Genomic DNA, 23,781 nt, shown 5'->3' with positions numbered 1-23,781 from the left:
GAGAACACTAAGTCTAATCACACGGCATTTAAACTTGACAACAGATGTGAGTATGCATGATAAACACATTATGAAACACATTATGAAACGCAGCGCAATTTCCCAAAGGAAACCACAACAACTAATGAATCTTGTATAGCAATTGTTTCTTCAAGATAGCAATGAGATGGAGACTTTGGCTCCTGTCAACAACATAGCAACCTTTCTTGTCCCGTATAGAGATTAGATATCATTGTCGTAAAATCCAATCAAATCAAAATATCTTCAAACAAAACGCAGTCATTTTAAATAGCTAGTTCACCCAAAATTAAAATAATGTCATAATTGACTCACTCTCGTGTCAAACCTGTATTACTTTTTCTTTTGCAGAACACATAAGAAGATATTCTGAAGAGTGATGGTAACTGAACATCATAGGTACCCTGTGACTTCTATTGTGCAGAGTTAAAACCAATGGAAGTCAATGGGAGCCGCTGTCGTTCTGTTACCAACATATATCTTCGTTTATGTTCTTTCTTTATATTCAGAATAATATATGTATAATATATTATAAAACAGATTCGTGAATGTTATCATCTAAACCATGATTCAAATGTTATACCTCTATAAACAAACTATCTCTCTAAAATGGCACTTTTCTGCCGATCTACTTTAACTACTGCCACAGCAGAAGCCCACAGAATATTTAATGGATGAGACAGGCTTGTAAAGGCAATCTGAGTGTGTAATTCCTTTATATAAATGCTAATTCTGACCACGGCATTCAGTTCTTCTCATTGTATTATCCCCAAATAAACACAAACACACACTACCCTTACCCAATCTTCACTTTAGCGTAACCGTGGCCAAAGTCATCAAGTTAAACTATGACTGACATAAAACGAATTCACAATCAGCCTCCCACTTTTCCTAATGGGCGGCAAGAGTTACAGATGGACAGTATTTTTCTCAACTCCCTGATTGCATACTGAAATTTCAAAGGCTGATTAATGAACAAACCTTCGTCTCTGAAGTGGATTGTTCAATTATGAATCAGGACACAATGTACCCCTTCCCCCCCAAACGGTCAAAATTACAAGCACAAGGACTCTCCACTGGAAATAAAGCCAGGTAAACGGAGCCACTTCATTAGGTACAAACCATAAACAATTGTAAGGAATTCAGCAGCTTTTTAAGAAACAGAGACAAACTGATATATTGAAGTTTATTCAACTATGGGCATTTTTTGGCCTCCCGAAAAACACAAACTTTTAAACAAAAAGCTTTCCTGTAGCTCAGTGGTAAGAGCATGGCACGAGCAAGGTTGTGGGTTCGATCCCAGGGGTTTGCATATACTTAGAAACATACTCCTAGCGCGGTCCGGTCAACCAGATCTCTCACAACCTTCAAAAAACTACTTAAACACACCTCTTCCGTGAATACTTGACAGACAAATGAAAAAATTAAGTACACTAACCCTCTTCTCTCAACAGGTAGTGGTCTAGCTTTTGTTGAAACTAGTAACTTTGTATTAGCACCTAATGTACTATTGCTCTTTTATGACATATCGCTTATTGCTCCCCGAACTCTTTGTAAGTCGCTTTGGACAAAAGCGTCTGCCAAATGCATAAATGTAAATGTAAACTTAAAAACAAACCCTAAAACCTTTCAAACTCACTTGACCTAATAATGTCCAACAGTGAATATGCATTACATACAACTGAATTTGTTTTTGTCCATAAACTGCAATGAATAAATAAGTTGGGTCTCAATTTCAAATCAATTTACAGTTTTTGAGAAAAATATTCCATAGGCTACATCAACATTACAACCTGGAAATATTACACAAAGACTGATAGTTAGATGTCAATATCTGGTGGTTTAAATACTCATGTGAACTTTCTGTTAAAGTCCCAGTGAAATAAAAAAATGTAATGCCTATTTTTTCATGATATATTGCACCGTTTATTGTAAATAGTTCATCAATGTGGGTCATTCTCTTTTTAAAAATCAGTTGCCCTCATAAACTGCCATTCTGTCCTGTTATGACTATCCATCTTAAATTACGTACTGTATGTTAGACGGCTAAGGCGGAGCATCCGTTGACTCCTCTCCGTCTGCTGTCAGTTCCATTTCAAAATGTGACTGCTGTTTTATACATCCAATCAAACTGCAGAGAAAGACGAAAGTCACACCCACTATTTTCCTCATTCAAAATTCAATATCAAACGGAAATGCGTCAAAATACATAAGTGAAAATGATCGAAATAATAAATAATTTGTTGTTTGTTTTTAAAGTAAAATTTTCTATAGTCAAGTAAGTGAAAATCCACAACAGTCCATATTCCTCGTAAATAGTTACTATATTTAAATTTTCATGAGCCTATTTTATTTTCTGTAAAGAGTTTTCCTTTCTTTATTTGTTTTATTCACAAAAATCCTACAATGTTGTCCCTAAAGAATTTGCATCCTTTTTTGACACATCCATAACACATTAATTTTCCTCTTTCCTAAAATAGAAAAGTTGTGTATAGACTAACATGTCTGGACACTATCATCAGGGGTTTAGTTAGTAATATACAGTATAAAGAGATGATTCAATATATTGGTAACAAACACATTCTTTGAGAATCAAATTTCAAGTTTTGACTGAATTGCGCAAAACATTCAGTTTAATGTATGTGTATATCTTACCAGTCAAACAATAACACATATACAAAAGGAAAAAAGCAATTCACCCTTTACAAAAATATATGTATACACTATATAGAAAAAGCATGCAAAGATATAAATAATTTTTAATAACCTTTTTTTACTTGTAGGCGCTCAAATAACTAGCAGGTTTCAACAAGCCAAAACGCTGCCTTGTTATGGCTGAATCGTGCAACAGAGCCCTACTCATTAACCAAACCGTCAAATCCTTAAATATATTCAGAAAACATGAGTATTACAATCTGAATTGAAATAAGACTCCACCGGAGGGCAAAGAATTCTGATATGAGTCACAAAGCAAATGAATCCTACAACGACCCAGTAAGAATGCAGAGATGTGTTTACGATATTAGCCGGTCAAAAGACAATGCAGCTCAGTCAGGGAGATGACTGACCTTTTCAGGTGCCAGCAAGATGATGTGAACCACCTCGGAGGCTCCACGGACTGACGTTTCACCTCTCTAATAAAATCTGTGTCTGTTGTGATCCACCAACCACCAGCTGCTAGGAGAAGGTTATCGGATTACTTATAACACACTGCAATCATATTCACTGCATCCATAGAGAGAAGGCAGAGATAGAATATAGATCGCTTCTCCCAACACAGAAGGTTATGACCATGGCAGCATTCGTGATTTCTGACTGTAAACCCAAACAGAGGTTCTTTCCCAACCAAGGCAGAATCTGAATATAGTCAGATACTGTGAGACCTGAATACCAAAAATACAATTCATTTACATGAAGAGACACTTTTCAGAGACAGCATATAACATTGTAGCGGCTGTTACAAGTAAATTCACAAGTTTTTTTTTGCTGAGCATCAGACTAAGGAGAGCAACATGCACCCATCGTCCACGTTATTTTGGGGTAACTTGTTTGACGTGCACCATCAGTACACGGTGCGCATTTCATTGAGTCTTTTTACACCTGGTCATTTGGATAGCTATCCGATCGCGGAAAGACCAAATGCCCTCTGAAACGCGTTGGATACAGATTTAAATCCGATTGCCCAAACCACTTCATGAGGTGGTCTGAGGACGCATTCCAGACAAAACTGACCAAGTAAATGCATTGTTGTTAAAACCACATAGGTTAGCGCTTACTCCTCCCAAACGGATGTATGTTGCGCTCAAGTTATTTACTTTATTTCATGCATACTCTGAACTTATCGGAACGGACTCCAAACGGACAGCCTTAAAAAAAGACATAGGTGCGGCCAGACATGTGTAGCTTACAGAAAACATTGGTTGTAATATTTATGTACCCGGGCTTTACATTTTGAAGAAAAAGTTGATAGTGGACCCCTTGCAGTTCCACCGCAGACCCCCGGTTGAAGATATGCCATAAGGCATACATTCTTGATAAATAAACCTTGTCACTAGTTGCCTTTTGGACATTGGACAGCATTTACTTCATACAGTAGTAATTTTAATCAGCCAAGATGAGTCATTTTAACACTTCAAGCAGGGGTCAACCGCACAGGAACACACATTAAAGTTAAGATGATCTCTTTAGACACACACACAAATCAATTTTCTGCTGATTGTGAGAAACCGTGAGGAATGAAGCAACAAGACTGATGAGTAGTGATGTTGTTTGGGAATATCCTGACACCGTCAGTACCAGTTTCCAAACAAGAAAATGGGCTCCTCTCGACATGATTGCCAAGCTGTTTTGGGACAGCGCTTTGGAGGATGCCATGATTTGATTTGTTATCTGGATGGATGGTTGCTAAGGCTATCATTACTGCAATCATATCTAGACTTCTGTTTGCATTCTGATGAAGGTTTTGTCTGAGTTGTCCTATTCAGATTGGCAACCGATTAGATTACCGGGCCAGATGCTTATCGAGGACGACCTAGGGATGAATGGTTTGTCTTATATCAGCCAGGGTAATGGAATATATCACAATATATAGTAATTTTTACAGGACATTCATCCTCAGAGCAATTTATACAGTATGTTATCTAACCAGAGTATATGGAAATCTATTTTCGGATAACCGAGTGATTTAAATAATAAAAAATGAAAGAACGTGTGCTTCGTATTATGTAACACATTGGTGTAAGCACAATGCTATAAAACACCAGCCTATACTAAAATCTGTTTGGATCATAAAAGCACAGTGTGCATTCTGTGTATCATTCTGCATTATTATGAATTTACATTCGTCATGTGCCATTTTGCTCATTACTTTTATGTTTTAAAGCTGTTTTTTTTCACAAAGTTTTTCGGCACTATAGGGATTTTTTCACAGTACTAAACTGATGGTTTACTAGTCCAAAAGCTGTAGTCAAGCCTTGGATTAAATTGCACTGCCACTGGCTGCCATGTCACTGCAGGCTGGCGTGTCTCAGGTTTAGACATCACCTAATTTATTCAATTGCTCCGTGACAACTGTGGAAAGTGAAACTTTTTCCTAGTTAATCATAGATTACTCTATCTGGGGCATTGCAAACACACTGATGCCCCAGTCGCAAGCAATCACCGTATAGCTCGGGCTCGTTTCCCATGCACGGACGGTCTTTAATAAAATATCCATGGGCTTCCACCCGAGTCCTGATACGTAATATGGACTTAATGGCATGGGCAAATGTGACACGTATAGACCATTGGCATGTGGTTGACTTCTGATATGGGGAAGCAAAGATAGTGCATTGCATAAATATGTCATCTCCTTCGGCAAAAAAAGGTGGAGTAAGCCATTGGTTGCAATTCTCAACCTCACCATTAAATGTGGCTAAATTTCATGCACTGGACCTTTAAATAACTACACAATTGCAGTGAGATGTGCAGTTTTAATTGTTAGTACTGCTGTAAATGTTGTTCAGCTATTATCTGCCATTATGTTACTATATGCAAGTGTTTCATTTCTATTCGGCTTCAGCCAAGAATTTTCATTTTGTTGCATCTCTACTAAAAGGACTACATTTTTTGTTCATTTGTGTTTAGTTTTCGATAAAATGTAAATAAATGAGTGAAAAATATTTTACTTTACATTTAAAAAGCAACAATAAGTACTACATAAAAATAACCAAACAATAAATCTTATGTAGGCCTATATTTTTTACTAAATATAAGGAAAGCAGTCATAAAAGCAAACCGCGCTATTGAGGCACCTAAATCACCGCAAGATCATTTAATTCACCGTGACAGCCCTAGCTGTTCACGACTTAAAAAATCTGTTAGCTATATTTGCGGGAACTTTACCATATGTGTGTAAACGCACGCACAGATTCCAGAAAATCACTGGCAGTGTGATTTGCGTGATAATATGACATCCCGAGCCATCCTGGAACACATTGTGAGTTGATTTTTCAAGATCTCTGCATATAATTCAGACTTAAAATGTGCACTTTAGACAGAGTGCTTCAGAAGCGCAGTACTTCTGATGCAAGATGGGACCGTTTCAACTTAAAGACAGAGAAGGCTGGTACTGCGCTGATTGTGGAATTACATTCTAGAATAAGAAAGACTGTTTCACATGTTGATTTCATATTGTTCACATTTTTCATTATTTGATCCGAGATGAAGAAAATAGGTCTACACTTGTGCCGGAACTTCTCGCATTATTAAGGCGATTTAAATTATGCGCAATCCCGCTCCGAAATTGGAGCCTTGAAATCATTATAAAATTAAGAAAGTAATCATCATTAATAATTACAATTCAAGTGGCTTTTATTGTCATTTCAACAATATATAGTGCAGTATTCAGTGATAGGAAACAACCTTCCCCCAGGACCAAGGTACAACATAGAGTCAAATCTGTGCAAGTACTACATTTAGTGCAAAAGAAAAGCGTGCTAAATCACAGTACACATCGTTCAACATCAGAGTGCAAACAAGTAGTGAAACATTGTCCATGTAATTATACCACTGTACATGTAAACGTTCAATCCGGAACTAGCAGCAGTGTTGGTGCAAAAAAATATGCAAGTAGGGCAAAAAATATGCAAGTAGGGCAGTTATTGGTGCAAATGTGCAAACAGGATGTTACAAATCTATATGTGTTAGTCCTGAGTCTTTTTATTTAGGAGTCGATTGGAAAGAAGCTGTTGCACAGTCTGGAGGTGAGGGCACGAATGCTCAGGTTACTTTTTCCAGAAGGGTGAGAAGTGTGTGAGAGGGGTGAGTGGGGTCAGTTATGATGCTGGTAGCTTTACGGATGTAGCGAGTGGTGTATAAGTCCATGATAGAGGGTAGAGAGACCCTGCTGATCTTCTCAGCTGTCCTCACTGTCCGTTGTAGGGTCTTGTGGCACAGTTTCCAGTGATGCAGCTGCTCAGGATGCTCTCAATAGTCCCTCTGTAGAACGTGGTCAGGATGGGGGAAGGGAGGTGGGCTTTTCTCAACCTTCGTAGGAAGAGACGCTACTGGGCTTTCTTGGTGATGGAGCAAGAGTTGAGGGACCAGCTGAGGTTCTCTCGTAACGATCTCCACCGAGGAGCCGTTGATGTACAGCGGAGAGTGATCACTCTTTGTCTTCCTGAAGTCAACAACCATCTCTTTAGTTTTATCAACGTTCAGGTTGTTGACACTACACCAGTCCGTTAGCCTCAGCAGATCCTCTCTGTATGTTGACTCATCGTTTCTAGTGATGAGACCCGCCGCGGTCGTGTTATCGGCGAACTTTATGATGCATAGATACTGTATATGCGGTAAAGTTAATTGAATGCACTTTTTCTCCCTGCCACTCACTCACTGCACAGAGCAGATGGAGGGAAAGACCAGCCTAAAAATGTATTCTGTTCATCTTGCAATTTAGTCCCACAGGGCTGAATGTATTTGGTTTTCTCTCTTTCTCTAGTGCTCCTATATTCTCAGCTGTGCTTGTGTTAGTGGGGTGAGCACTCTGTATAAAGTCCGGTGCTGCACCGCTCCTGCAGTTGACTTGCGCCTTATTTGTTCCTAAGATGTCACGTTATTATATTTAGTAACGTTTAAAAAAATTATCGAATAGTAATTTCGCTAGCAGATTGAACCTATATTCATTGTGAATACTGTTTTTTCTCCCACCTCTATTATTTATCCAGTGTTCTTTTATTTTGCAATATTATTTTCACAAGTAATCAGTTTATCATCAAAATGTTAAATTAATAACACACTGCCATTCACTTTCATGAATCACAAAGACAAACACAAGTCAAGCTGTGTCAGCATAGGGCTAGTCCAAAACCCAGCCTATCGAAGATCTGCATTGGTGATAACGCCAGCATGAACGGGTGTCCAACATACTGCAGGACGTGAGGGGGAAGGGTTTTGAGAGGCAGAGAAAGACAAGGCTTGTGATGAACATTCCCCGCTTACAGCATAACCGTAACACTCTATTAACTTATTTCTTGTGTATACTGCAAAAATATAGCCCGCCAGAGCACACACACTGTCTTCTCTGTTACAGCAGCCAACAGATCTGAGTGATGTGGGAGGAAATAGAATTCAGGTGACATTCAGCAGGTGCTGATGACTCACTATACATTTTGGTGATCGGCGCAATCGCATCCTACTGTTTGATATCAGGAACAGAAAGTCAGGTTACAGAGTTATAAGCAGGCTTGGGAAAAATATGAACACACATCCTTTCTGAATAGTGCGAGAATATAACGGCTGCAATCCTACAGATTACTTTTTATAGTCAGTATATGTACATCTTATGAAAAAGTGCAATAAGATATATACTCTGTAATACCAAGTATTCTATACATATTTTATAATATTTCTGATAGTTTTACTCATTTCTGTATAATGTTTATTCTATGTCTCTACTACTTTTCTATCTTGTATTACCTGTAAGGATAACAATTCACATTTGTAAAAATCATTATAGAAAATATTTTCGTTGAATACAAAGCTAGAAAATGTTTTATTCTTATTGATCTAAAATAACTATTTACTCTTATGGGTTAAGCATTTAGGTAAATATAATATACAATAATTATTATATATTAAAATGTGTCATGATTATCAAAGCAATATTAACAACTAAGAAAGGTGTTCTCTTCAAAAGCTATTTTTAATGTTAAATAACACTGTTGTTATCAGCGTAATGCTTCTTTCCCTTTATCGTCAATTGCTTTATTTTATATCGTCAAATGTTTTATTTAAATTAACTCTTCTGGTGCATTCTAACACATATGGCAACATTTCATTCAGATGCGAGGAGAGTAAGAGAGCAAGAGCGAGAAAGCTCCACATGGAGCATGTAGGTCACTCTAACCTTTTGTGAAGAACATTAGTTAAAATGTCAGGTTTGAGGCAGGTCTAACCGCCTGCCTGCGCTCTGCTCATACCAGTACATTACCAAAATAGCTGCAAAATAATGTTGACACAATATGTAGGTCAACTTTCCTCATCATAAAGCACTGGCAGTGGGGATTATATGGATGCTAAAAAGAACCTACAACTTATTAAAAATTAAGGTTAGAAAGTTTTCTGTTTATTTATGAACCTCTAAAATTAATCTATATTTGTTTTCACTCTCAAAATACCAGCAGGTCTTGTACATCCCACATTCAACAATGTTTTGTGTGCAATCTTGTGCCACAAAATGGAATTGCAAAATGATTAAGTATGTTCAACAACAACTGCGTCTCAATATTTTCATAAAGCAGCAGAAGTAGTGTATGTCAGAATTAACATACGGATGCTTTACTTATAGAACTTTCATTTTGACTGGAACTGGCGTTTTTGGTCAGCACTTGTTAAGCAGCACTTGTGTGCAAGTTGTCCATGGGCTGAGGGTGTGCATCTGTGGCTATAAGCCGGATAACAACAATACTCTCATTCCATCTTTCTAATAGGGGATTTCGTTTTTTTTCATTATATATATGGCGGTGTAATTCAAATGTCTGCACAGGCACAAAAGCAGGGAGGAAAAAAACATTGCTATTCACTGAACTGTCAGGCAAGCTGATCTATATGGTATAATAAAATACAAAAGAAAATAAAAAGCAAACAAACTGGCCAATTCAGCGGTTTAGAGATGCAAATGGTACTTCGGTTAATTAGCAAAGCTAACGCATAATCCAAGCAACAACCTGAAGGTGGGACACATTTAGCATTTCGCCAGCTCCAGCAGGCACTGTTGGTTGAATTGTCAATTATCAAGTGGATGGTACAGCAAACCACTCGGAAACTGTCTAGAAAAGGTCATCTGTCAAAGCCTTCCATAAGAACAAGGAGGAGATTTGTGAGAGAAGTCAAAGAGAGGCCAACAATCACTTTGAAAGAGCTAAAGAGTTCAAACGTGAAGAAGGAACAAGAGGTATGGCAGTGAACCATATCAAGAGCTATGTAGAACAATGCTTTGGATATGGGAGGATGGACATACAGTAAATTGAATGTCAAAAGTTGCACCAAAAAATATAACAATAAAAAATTAAGAAAAGAAATAGACCATTTAGACAGATGTAAACACTGTTCCAAAAGCACTTTACATACTTAAAATGATACACATAGTGAAGTCTTAAAGATATTCGTTTAACATTTTGGTTCCATTATAAATGTTCTGGTTGGGTTCAAACGTTTGGTTCAAACTTTTGTGTAGTGTTAAAAACTGACACAGGAAGTTCTTCTGGATCAGTGTTGCTTTTGTGCTCAAATACTCTATAAAAGTATTGAGTTCCCACATATACAGTATCGCTGCTGTCCTTCTGGAACCTTGTATCTCCGCATGTTGTGATTTTTATCATTTTATCATTAATCATTATTATTAGTCACCCTTTATGTTTCTCACTGGGTTTTGCAAATATCTAACCAATAAAAAGTATTAAGAAGTGCTTGTCAACCTGGACAACACAGTAGTAATAATTTAAAAAAGTATTGCATTTTCTATGGAATGATTTTGAGGACAATTTTAAAAAGGAATTGCAAAACGCATTTGAGTTTACATGAACATACAATGGTTAAAAAGGAAAAGCAAAGTCTATTTTGAATTACCTCTGACTTACGAGTTACAACCCTGCCATATTTAAATCCTAATAGCAATTCCCCATATGCCTTTATACTTCCTATGGCGTTGCGTAGTAAGCTGCCAAAACTCGAATGAAATCACAAATCCCTTTGCATTTGCTTTTCCTCTCACTTGTACAGAAACCTCTCAATCATTGATGGGGGTGGGCTTATGCAATGGGAGTGTTTGTATGGGGAAGTGAAGGTGGTCACAGTCAGTCAAAATAACAATACTGGAACGAATGAGGGTCAGATGCAAAGTTTCAATTGATGCAATTTCATGTCAATAAATGTAAAGTCCTCGCCTTGACTTGGGAGTACTGTGAAAATAAATTCCTTGCGTGCAGAGGAATGTTGCAGAAGATGATGATTATCTGCCCTCACGGAAGTTTTACATGCTAAGTTTTATTGCGAAAATCTTGTGTATGATGATTTTGTCTGAGAATGTCTCAATTCGTGAAAGTGAATTCTGTTTAACATGTGGCACTAATGATTCGCGTTTATTTACTATTATACACTTGTTTTAATGTCTGACAAGAGAAAATGTCAATGAGGATGGCTTTATTGGGCACTCAGTTGTATTAAAATACAATATGTGCCGGTTCAAAGACTAGAAGTGAAAGTGCCAATTTGCCAACATTAGTCAGACTATGAGCGCAAATTTGGCGTTATTAAATTTTCTGTATGCTAATTAGTACGTTAAGAATCGATTCTGAATAGAATCGTGACCCTAAGAATCGATTACATTCAAATATATCTATACCATTATCATTGCCATAAATAAACCATTATATATATATCAATGTGGGAACTAAATTATTGTGTAAACAGCATATATTTCTATATTCTCCTACTGTAGCATAACACAAAACCATGCCCCATAAAATAAATAATTTTGATATTCAGTGGTTTGAATCAATCAAATTAATACGATCGAACTGAAATTCAAAGAGGGTTTGTTTTCCACCTAAATGAGACAGCTGGTTTAAGATCTTGTGTAGAGCTCTATCTTATTTAGACACAAGGTTGAGAAACTCCAGGATTCTTTGATTTTCTGTCACTTTAAACTTGTTTACCTTCACACAACCGTGACAACCATCTCCCACATGACAACACGATCAGTGGTGAATAAGGAAGTGGAGTTTAGGGACACTGTTGCAGTGCTATTTTTGGACTAATCACCAAGCACGTGCCCTCATGCACCTGCTATGGCAAACATCTAGGATAAATACACAATTTTTTTCCTACGATTATTCGGAGAAATCCTTGCGGCCCTTTTTTTATTCAGGTGCAGCGGTTTCTTTCTATATGTATCCATTCAGTGCAAGAGTTTAAATCTATCATAAAGCCTATGTGACAGATTATTGATGACCTCAAGAATTGAAATGCACCGGTGCACAAATGAAATTCTATGTCATTACTTGGTTATTTTTAAAACCCTTTTTCCCTATAAAAGACATAATTCAATGATCCGGGCATAACAGTGTGGTTGGGAACAGAAATCGTAGAAAGGAAAATGTCTGGAAAAAATCTGCAGACAGTGCCACTAAACAGTTGATGACAAAATGAGCTAATTCGCTGCAATCATTCAATTGTAATGAAAGGGGAATTGTGGACAGACGTTTGTGGTTTGAGAACCCCTCTAATGGACAAAAAAGGTCAGGTAGACCTAAGAGCTGGTCCTTTCAAATGCGCACATAAGACGCTTTTATGAAGAAGAACCACAGTGGCCTACAAATCTCAAATGAATCTCCATTCCGGGGAATATATTTCATCATATTCATGACACATAATTTTGTTCCTGGCAATGTTCCCATAAATTACATGTTGTTGTTACTGTCTGGGCCATTTGTCTTCCCTGCATCTACCATTACCGATAATATTTTTGGGAAAAAATGTTTTTGTCAAAATAATGCCTAATAAAAGGGAGATACCGTCCCATATAATTCATGATAATAAAATGCTTTATATTAATCAAAAAACGAATCATTCTCCTCATTACAGTCTATTGCACTTGTATGTGGGCGATGTTTTTTCAATACTTCTCAGCAGATTGCCCATGGTCACTTATATGGAGGGACTATTTTTCATTCTGCCAGCTATGGCAAAGCATAATGGGCAACCATTAACTAAACACTGGATTTTATTAGAAGTCTGATGGGTCTCTGGTACCGTGTGGGCAGCAAAACTTCACGATGAGATCAAGAATCTCTAAAATATAAAAGAAAAAAGCCTGCAATCCTGCTTGTAAATAACTTGTTTTAAAGGATCAAACAACACTGATGTTTTAGTCTTCTCAGCTTTAGCTGTAAAGAAATGTACAAATCAAAGACTGACAGCATTATGGATTTGTAAAAAGCTGTTTGCATAACCTACTGCAGAGGTGCTTAGCGAATGGCTCTCCAATTAAAACCGAACATGAAAACTCCCACGTTCATACTTGGTCAGCTAATCTATATTTTGTAATGAGTGTGTTTTGCCCTATGAGCAAGAATACTACCGGTATCAACTTCCTGGGTTACATCTTGCAATACCAAGCCAGATAAACAGGCAAGCAACGCGGTCCAGTAGTGCATTGTGTCCTCATTCGGGGGTCATAACTATGTATATGAATATACATAACGGTATTTTATGATACATAGTGTACACTAATGTCTACGAAATTCTGAGGAAAAGAATGAAGTCAAAGCACTACTATTGCTCATGGTTATCTGAGGGCACAAAATAGCATTAAAATTCTAGCTCCTGGCAAAGGAAGGCAGATAGCATGGCCACACAGCCAATTGTCAGAGTCCTGCAGCATTAAGAACTTTCTCGGAATGAGAGAGAGAATAAAGGGGAAAGGGTGATATTACAGTGAAATAAAAATGCCCTGTGGAAAAATAAAGCCCCAAAAGTGTGCTCAATGGGCCATGCTAGTATGGCTGAAGCTGGGTTGGCCAGATTGGGTGCTGTTGTGTTCGCCCTAAGCACATACTGTACTGTGCTGAGAGACACTAGAAAGCAGAATGACTAGAGATGAGCAAGACCCAGGAGACACAGCTATGATTAATGCGTGCCAAATGATTAGAGGAGAGACAGAGGCAGAGGAAATGGACCTATGTTAAACTGAATGACAAGAATTGTCTCCATAGACTGGAACCACATAGCTGTATATATTACATGCTACACATTCAGAAAGACAACGTGATTTTATCACCTTATCACTGTGTTCTGAAATATTATCTTACATTTATAATAATAAATTACTATATTTTATCAAACCAAATAATACGCAATGAGTCACCCTTTCTTGTGAAACACTTCACTGAAATTAATTTATTAAAATAAACTGCTAATCTGAGCAATGGTGACTATTACCATTCTGTATTAATTTTGGTGATATTTTTACAGAATCTCTTATATAAAGGGATAGTTCACACAAAAATGAAGATCCCCTGTTTTTAATACCTGTTTGACTTTCTTTCTTCTGCAGAACATAAAAGAAGATATTTTGAAGAATGTCAGTAACCAAACAATGCGGGTACCCATGCTCTTCTGTCGTATGGACACAAAACCAATGAAGAGGAGTACCGCCGCTGTGTGGTTACCAACGTTCTTCAAAATATATTCTTTTGTGTTCTGCAGAAGAAAGAAAGTCACACAGGTTTGAAATGACGTAAATTATGACAGAATAAACATTTTTGGGTGAACTATCCCTTTAAAAACATCCCTTCCGCTGTGGTCTTAAACAGTCTTGAACGAAGTCCTCTTAGTCTAAGAGCAAAGACAAAACCTATACTAAATGCATTCGGGACCAAGACCATCAAAAATGGTCTTGAAACCAATGTTAAGACCAAGATGAAATCTTTAAAACTTTTATAAATACCAAATTATTTCAGAAGCATTTTCAGGGCTCGAAATTAACGCTTCTCCAGGACAAGTTCAAGTTTTGTATGGGCAAGTGAGAGAGAGTTTTACTTGCCCGACCGGACAAGCAACAAGTAACACTGCTACAAAAAAATTTGGTCTGTGCTGAGAATAAGACCTGCGTGCTTGTGTGAACTGCGTTTGTCGTGGTTGTTTGTGTGTGACAATAATCAATGGCACACAGCATTGAGTCCATATAACTCGTGTCTCTGAGTGAATGAGGTGCAGAGATTAACATGCTACACGAGTGATGATCAAGGATTTCATGTCAAAAACACTATAACTCAAGCATCTTTCCGGCGACCCGTCAAAATAAAAGTCCTGTTAACTTCAACACTCACTTTAGTATTTGCTTGAAGAAATTGTAGTACCCTTGTAGTAAATTGATAAACTGTAATATATTACAGTAAGGTTCAGATACACTATAGTATCTTGAAGTCGTACTGCAGTTTACTATAGTAAATAACACTATGGTATACTAGAGTAATTTATTTGGACAAATATAACTCTATTGTGTAGTAAAAACATGAAATACACAGAACTTTTTTTATCCATCTGTATGTAACATTAATGTAATTTGTCAATTACCTGCCTTGGCATATTTTTTGAAAGATGACAGTAGAGGTTTATCTTGTGCTACAACTGTTTTCCTCTGTAGCACCAGTGCTATGTGCAAAAAAAGGTTAACGTACAGCCCTGTTCTATAGCAATCATGTAGAGTATTAACAAATTTAGGTGGCCGCAGTGGACACAAGGTAAAACGGTTATAAGCAAACTTGATCAATCAGGATCCGAAAATATTATATCGACACTTCAAATAAAATTGTTATATTGTGAATGACAAACGTACAGGACCACATGACAATGCTTAATGTCAACGCCTGCATTTTGCCCTCCACAGTATAAATTAGCACATTTTGTCATTTTTGGTTCTCTAATCTTGCAGCGCATTTTTGGCACAACAAGAACATCATACAGTAGCCCAAACTCTCGCACCAAACTCCAAAATGCAAATTGTGGATAGCTCGGAATCAAAGCTAAAAGTGCTCTTTACAGCTTCAAACTTTCTATTTCATGTTGCAGTCTGATGATTGGCTAAATGTCAGCCGTCAAATGACCTTGGATGAAAGACTCCTTTGACTGTCATCAGTCATTTAGTCTCCTCATACACCGCATACATACTTTCTCTCCCTCTCAAGAGGATTTAACTTATAGACAGACTACGCACCCAGACACACATTTGAAGAACTGCTCATGACACAAATGTTATTGTGTGTCTGATTCACTCAACTCATTGTCTCAGATGAGCAGTGGCCGTTCCAACTTCTGTGAAGAATCAGTTATGTTATACACATCGGTGACATCTAATAGTAATGTTTGCTTCCGTTTAAAACAAAAGTGTGTTTTGTAATTAAAAACAGCAGGGATCGATAATGCGAATGTTGGAGTGAAGACTGAAAAGAGATTTATCTGTGTGAGAAATGGCACAATAGTGCGGCATTATTCACTCTGAATAACATTGGCTGCTGTGGGGGGCAATTCATCAGACCTAATAAGAGGCTACAATTCGTCTTCAGCTCTTTGTTTGAATCAATTTGATGAAAGCTGGATAAACACCGTTAACATAAACATGAAAACAGTGAATCTTTATGAAAATGATGAAGGTCTAGCTGTCAGGGTAGAGATTTATTTAGACTTGACTTGCAAATGCCTTTACAGTTTCCGTTCAGTTTCTGAACTGAAATCGAATTTGAATTGAGATAATACACCAAAGTATAGCCCAAAGTCTTCATATGGAGCCAGACAACATTAAGCAGGTTAACAGGAAATTTCTCTTCAGTACTAAGATGCTGATGTGCTGGAGAATAAGTCATCTGTTAGGTGACTGTGTTGAATTTCTTTGAATCACTATTCTTGTAATTAGACATCCTTGACATCCAAATGCAACGTAATATGTGGATGTGTGGGAAATATAAGACAAATTACAGTTCGTGATTTAAAAGGGAGTCAATTGTGACCGACTCTGAACTCACAGTGACAGATGTTTAAAATATTTATCCAAACCTGCTGTCATTAACTATAATTCGATACTTACAAAACAATTTGAGTAAAATTGTGGTGCACGTTAGTTTAGTTTTCACCATATATGAAATAATGTCCTTGAGTTTTCAATTGGTCTTTCAATATGCTATATTTTGCCATGCCCCATAAGAATGGAAATACCAAAATATCTAATGTTCTCAGAAAGTATTTTTATGTTTTTTTAAATGTCGCAGACATCTTAAAGGGGCAGTTCGCCCCAAAAATTTTAATTCTGTCATTGTTTACTCACCCTCAAGTTGTTCTAAATCTGTATACATTTTGTTTGTTGTGATGAACACATAGAAAGATACTGAAAGAATGCTTGCAACCAAACAGTTCTATGGCACAACTGACTACCATAGTGGCATTTTTCCAAATATCTTTCAGTGTGTTCATCAGAACCAAGAAATGTATACAGATTTAGAACAACTTGAGGGTGAGCAAATTAAGAGAGAATTTGTAAACCCCTCCGTTTTCCTCATCCACACAAAAGTGGATACATTTGAAAACGTAGTTTTCGCGTTGTAGAAAACGGCCAAATGGCCAAAACGGATAGAAAAAGTAGTGTGGATAGCCTATATGGTCAATACTCCAAAAAACATTTCAGAAAATGATTCAAACATCAAGAAAGCATAAAAAAACTGTCTAACAGCCTACTTGATCAAATGTTTATGGTATCAGATGGGCTTATCCAAAATACTGTGGTTTAATTGTCTAGAACTTCATGTAAGGATGATCTCTGTCATACATGAATCTGGCATTACTAAACTGTCTGAACACTCAAAGACGGATGACAATCTGCAGATCTCAAATATGGGTCAAGTACTGGCTTGCAACAGCAGCTTAAATAAGATTACAATTCCATTGGAAGTGTTTAGAGGAAAGTCTGACAGTCTGAAGTCAAGATAACACCTCCAGGGTAAACCTAGATGGCTCTTTGGGGATTCACAATGCATTAAAACACGCAAATGATGATTGTTAGTGTCATAAAGTATGACTGTCGGTATAACAGAGTGGTGTAAACAAAAATGATGTCAGATTATTCAAGGTTAAAGGGCATTACAGTATAGAAAGGGTTGACGTTACGTACAAAGTCCATGACTATCTGTAAATTAATACCATCCTGAGTAAACATGCTGTGTAAACACAACTGACAGAAGAGACGCACGCATCAGTCTGAATGAGTTAGGCTAAAAGAGAACTGATTGTATTTGCATCTGCGGTTGTTGTTTTCTTTTGGCACCTGCATTAGATTAGGTTTTAGAAGACTTAGAGAAAGAAGGAAAGAATGGCATCCAAGCATGGAGGGAGATCTAAAAGGACATATGTTCCGAACATATCCATACTGTGTAAAAAATAACACATCATTGATGACACAGTTATTTTTTTCTCCTTAAACCAGGCTTCAATGGAGACGAATTAGCATATTTATCAGATGAACATGTTGCTCAAATGCAGATGGCTGATAAAACCAGTAATAGTGAAATATCAATATCGAATGAGTATCCTTTACATTTACATTAACAGAGTTACATCCACATTTTTTGTTGTTTTTACAGTATATACACAGAAACAGAATATAGGAAGTGGGACAATACCAAACGCACACAAAACTGTGAGTTCAAAGGCCATTTTGTGTGTGAGAAGGTCAGTTAATGTCAGGTGCACTGAACTGTGTACTCATATTTCAGGCTTTTACATTGATTTCACAGCTGCCTTACTTGACAGTGTAACATTTTTTAACATTATTTTGTTTTAATGACAAACGCAACTATAAGGACGTTCTGAACATAATGGGAAAATAATGAAAGTAGTTCTATTTTTTCACAGTACAGTTATAACATAATAATTCTATGTTCTGTATGGAACGCCAAATGCAGTAGATGTGGCATTAATGTGCAGTTTTTATCTGTGTTCCAATAAGATGAGACTTCTTTCGTAAATTTACAGGCTAATGTGTCTCTGAGATTCAGCTGGTAACTTTATATAACCAATAGAAATCAACAAGCAATATGAAGCTGCACTTCAAGTAAGGCATTTAGAGTAAGCCCATACGATGAAAGCAATATCTACGGCAATACTCTTTATCTTTTGTCTCATAACCCGTGTCTAGGGGCAAAAACAAACCATCTTGGTCAAACATCCCTGAAATAGGCTGAGAGAGGCAGCAAATATTGATCTAAGCTTTCAGTCGTGCTACATTATATAGTGAAAGGGGGCCTTCTCAAAGCTAAGACAAATACTGATGCCTACTGTTCATTAACACTATTTCTTCAGATACTGAATTGTTTTGTTGCTGTAATATATAGTGTACAATAATGCATACAGTGCTGTGTAAAAGGGATAGTTTTCCCAAAATTGACAATTCTGTCAACATTTAGTCACTGGGATGGATAAATAAGATTAAAAGTGGATGGAAACTGAGCTTGTCAAAGTAGCCTAAAGGAAAAATATGTCAACATTCTTAAAAGTGTGTAGTCTTTGTGTTACAGAGCAGATTAAAGGAACAATTCGCCCAAAAAGGACAATTCTGTCGTCATTTACACACCCTCAAATTGCTCCAAATCTGTCTCAGTTTCTTTGTTCTGATGAACACAGAGAAAGATATTTGAAAGAAAGCTTGTAACCAAACAGTTTTTGGCCACCATTGACTACCATAGTAGGAAAAACATTTTTATAAGCAAATGTCTTTGTTCTGTTGGACACAAAGAAGATATTTTGAAGAATGTAGGAAAGCTACCAGTTCTAGGACACTTTTGATTACCATTGTAATTTTTCCAATTATGGTACTCAGTGGTGGCGAAGAACCGTTTGGTTACAAGCTTTCTTCCAAATGTTTTCTTTTTGTTCAACAGAACAAAGACATTTGTTTATAAATAATTTTTTCATCAATAATTTACATCTCAAGGGTAAGCAACTGATGACAGAATTTTAATTTTTGATTGAACTGTCCCTTTTAATTATATACTGTAGATTTTAAAGACGACAAATGTGAGTTAATGCCGACAAGCTTTTTTTTAGTCAACTAACCCTTTAGTGTTAGGAGCAACTCACTAAAACAAATCTCCTAAGCCAATAAACTTCTCATATATTTTTTTAAAACTAAACACACTAAAACTTTCGCATGCATATGCTTTGCATATTATATCCAAGTTTTTTGGTAAACATATCATTTGTTACCTTATCCTTGGTGATGTTGTATGGATTGGCTGTGTGTAGAAAAGCATGCACTCGTGCATACTGGTTGCAGTGAAGCATACAGGGCATATTATTATGTATTATTACACAGACCTAATGACCTACTCTATCTATTCACAGCTCCAGAATCAGGAGGACAGTAAAAAGATGCTGCTGCTTAATAATATATTAATACACTGGGTGAATGGGTCTTCCCAATCTGCACAGTAACTAACCAAAGCACTGCCTTGAACTTTTTTAAGTTCCTACGTTTTTTTGTAAAACATAGCCTACATAAAAATGGTTAGCCTACTTTTAAAACAAACGCATTTTACTAAAGCAATAAACATTATAGACTACGGCTACGAGCAAAATGTAGAGATTTCTGCTTAGACATTTAAGAAAATGACAAATGTTTACTAAAATGTTTACTTGTTCAGACGGTTTACATCAGAACATGATTTAATCTATGCATACTGTAAAAAAGTATAATAATACTCTCTTGTTGTTAAAAATTTAAGCAGAAGTGGGATGACTTGCCCGTGCACGTTGACAACATGTTCTTATCGATCGGCGCGCGCTTCCTAAAGCGCTTTTAAACACAGATGCCGCCGCAGCTCCTGATGCCAAAATTACTGACCACACAGTAACGTCCAGCAGGTTACGACTAACGTTACTCACCCCCAGTTTCTTACTCCGAATCCTCACGTATCCCTGTTTCACTATATCGTTGAAGTTTGAAGCCATCCTATCAGCCTGCGCGACCTCGTCCCCCCGTTTCGGCTACGAGCGAGTCTCTTTAGAAGTCAGTACGTCATTCGGCTCCTCAACAACCTGCCGCCGCTACCGCTCCTCGGGCAACCGGCTCTAGAGGCTCAGTCCATCTGAGGATGAAGAGGGGAGAGAGTACCCGTCTGACGATTCATTCTATACACGGTGCGTCTTCCTGGAATGCACCATTAATGGAGTCACAGGGGTGGACGGGGTGGGATACCTAAAATGATTTGGATGATGAAAACTGCCTACATTTGTGTGTGTGTATTTTGTGATATTTCTCTGCAAAATATCATAATATTACGTAAAGAATTTGGTAATCTGAAATTATTTGGATGGAAATTCACATTTCTTTTATCAAAGTATAGCCTATTACTGGAAAATTATCGGCATATCATAGACAAAGGATAAATTCAACCAAAACATTTCTTGTCATATTTCACTCAAAAGTGAATATCACACAAAAAGTTTAAACTGTATATGTTTTTTATATTATGAAATAATCATTTTAATCTATTTAAGGAGCAAAATGTCTTCACATTTTTATGAAGATATCTAACAAAAAGCATCAAAAATGTATAATCTAACAAAAATTCTGATATTGATTTACATCTGAACAACCATTTAACTGTAAGTGTTATATTCACATTTTAGATGTCCAGAACGCCGTAACTCCATTGACTCAAATGCTTCAAATGTATGAAAAAAACGTTTTCATCATGTAATCTTACTTTCTATGCCTGTGGAAAAATGTCAAATTCCATTTCATTAGACACAGCTGATGACATAGTTCCATGTGTGATAGAGTTATGTCTCCCATGACAATGAATGATGTTCAAAATGACAGATTTCTTTTCTGCTGACTAAAGATTAAGTAAAAAACGTGTAAAATATATAGTAAAATCTAGATGGAAACTGACGGTTTGTCTGATCAATTTGTCAATTTGTTCAGTCGGTCCCAGGACTAGACTATAATACAGAGGTCCATAGGCATCCCCCACACAGAGCCCATGACAGCCATCCCAGTTGTCCACTGCTGACAACGGCCCTACATCCTTTCCCCCCTTGGGAAAAAGAAACTTTCTATTTTCGATAGTAGAAAAAGAAGGTGACGTTCTCCATTACTTTATAGATGGTACCAGTGAAATCTGTCATTTATTAATTGTGCTTGCTTTGGGGCACAACATTACGCCTCTGTTTCAGACTCTTTTTCTCCCATTTCCGATGGCCATGCACAGTGCTTTTTCTCTCAAACAGCGTAACTTGGGTAGCTATTTATCATTCCTCTCCAGGGATGTATTCTAAATATTGAACCTGTCTGAAGTGTGCTAGAATCTAACATATTCAAACTTTCTAAAGTAAAAACATGACAAGTTGATGACACAACGTACTTATATGCTTAGCCTCAGAATATAATGCAAATGCATCTTACTGAACTTAAAGAAGGCTGTCAGATTTGACATTACAGTAAGATATAAAACATGACAATTTATTTAAATTAAAATGATCCATGGAAACAAAATGAATAACTGACTGATTGCAATGTGTCGTGATCAGCAACATAACAAAAATATTGAAAGATTAAAACAGCAACCTTTAACTCCATCAACAATATGTATCGTAATTTATACTTCCTATAGAATGCCAAGTAATTTACATTCAGCATCACAATCATTATTTTAAGAAATACAACCCTCATATGTGATACATTTCACTCCAACTTTATTTATAGTCCTTCAACTTACTATAATGCAAAAAGATATCTCACTGTCCACCCCCAGGCCAGATTTATGATTTATTCATAACAGTTGAATAAAAAAATGGTTTGACGGCTTTCTTGACCTTCACATTCTGATGTAACACACTTCAGCAGTTGCCTTTTAAGTAATTTACCTGTGCTGAGGACATATACTCTACAATAAACGTAACTCTCAATATGTAAGAAACCTAAAAGCGCCCTGTGAAAGTGACAATAAAGGATCCACTTTAAAAGTCCTTCACATCTTGCAGGGGGAGTGCGTACGTTTGCGCTAGACAGAGGTGTTACTCAAAAACAATTAATCACAGGCTGCCTGTGCTATATTAGGATTTGTTTAGTTAAAAATGCTTACCTTTTCACACTTTATTGCTGTCTGCTGTCAGTGTCATTCACACATACACTGTCAGCGTGATATCTGTCAATGCAAGAACGTGGGGCTTATACATTTGCTGATCATAAAACATATTATTTAATCACAAACGTGAAATAATGGATCAATTTCGTGCTGTACAAACAATAAGTGCTAATAAGAATGTTTTCCAAATTAATCTTTAAGCATATATTAAATATCTGTGACACAACGCCACCTGCTGCCTTTGGCTATTAACAGTTTTTCACTTAGTTGCTGGAATGCGCTTAAACGTTGTTTTGGGAAAAAACGTCTTAAAGTCAGTTAATTTAGTTCTTCTGTTGCTTCTGTTGAACTCTTGTCAACTTGCCACAACAAAATCGTCCAACAGATGGCAATATAACATTTGTTGCATTTGCATTGGTGAGGGATTTGTTGCATTTTCATTAGCATTATTTATTTATTTGTTTATTTTAAATCACTTACGTTATTGTACATCTGTTTACTTTGAAAATGAGCCCACAAAGATGTTTGACCTTAAAACCCTTAACACGTGATGCAGAACGCAGTGAGAATGTCAGACTGACATGTAATTTCAACAAAATGAACCCCCTCCAAGGACACGATTTGTTTGCTTTTTTGCATCATAAATATTAATGTGCAATTAACAATGTTCTGCTTATTGAAAAGTTTGAAGACTGGAATCAATTATGTAATAAAACACCGACTTCAAAATGATAGGGGAGGGAGAGAGGGAGAGAGAAATCAAGTCATCAAAGTGGGCTAAAACCATGAGGGTATTAATGCTGCAATTGCTAATTATAGCAAAGTGCTCGCAGCATTCCTTTGCCTTAGTGCTTCACACACAAGTTTGCTGTTCACAGTCTCCAGGTGGTGAGATGTGGATATCACACACATATTTCATTTCTCTTCAATTCAAACTGTATTCTCAGTGATTATACTTTAGACTACTGAAATTAATAAATGTATACAGTATATTTCATTATAAAACAAATAATGATAATAAACATCTAACAATAACATATTTATTTAGTTTAGACTATAAGGGGCAGTTTCCCGGACAGGTCTTAAG

General features: G+C 36.8%; 1 protein-coding gene across 1 annotated transcript in view; it reads right to left on the bottom strand.

Moving 5' to 3' along the window:
• Positions 1-20,842, bottom strand: part of dok6 (docking protein 6) — a 50,845-nt gene extending 30,003 nt beyond the window's left edge. Inside the window, exon 1 of the mRNA XM_079447587.1 lies at positions 20,488-20,842. Within this exon, the coding sequence (XP_079303713.1) occupies positions 20,488-20,553 (66 nt within the window). The 5' untranslated portion in view covers positions 20,554-20,842. The remainder of the gene's footprint in view (positions 1-20,487) is intronic.
• Positions 20,843-23,781: the final 2,939 nt, after the last annotated feature.

Source organism: Barbatula barbatula (genome assembly GCF_947034865.1).
Source record: "Barbatula barbatula genome assembly, chromosome: 23".
Classification (NCBI taxonomy): domain Eukaryota; kingdom Metazoa; phylum Chordata; class Actinopteri; order Cypriniformes; family Nemacheilidae; genus Barbatula; species Barbatula barbatula.
Note: the sequence above shows the minus strand (reverse complement) of the source record. Positions and strands in the feature narration are given on the sequence as shown.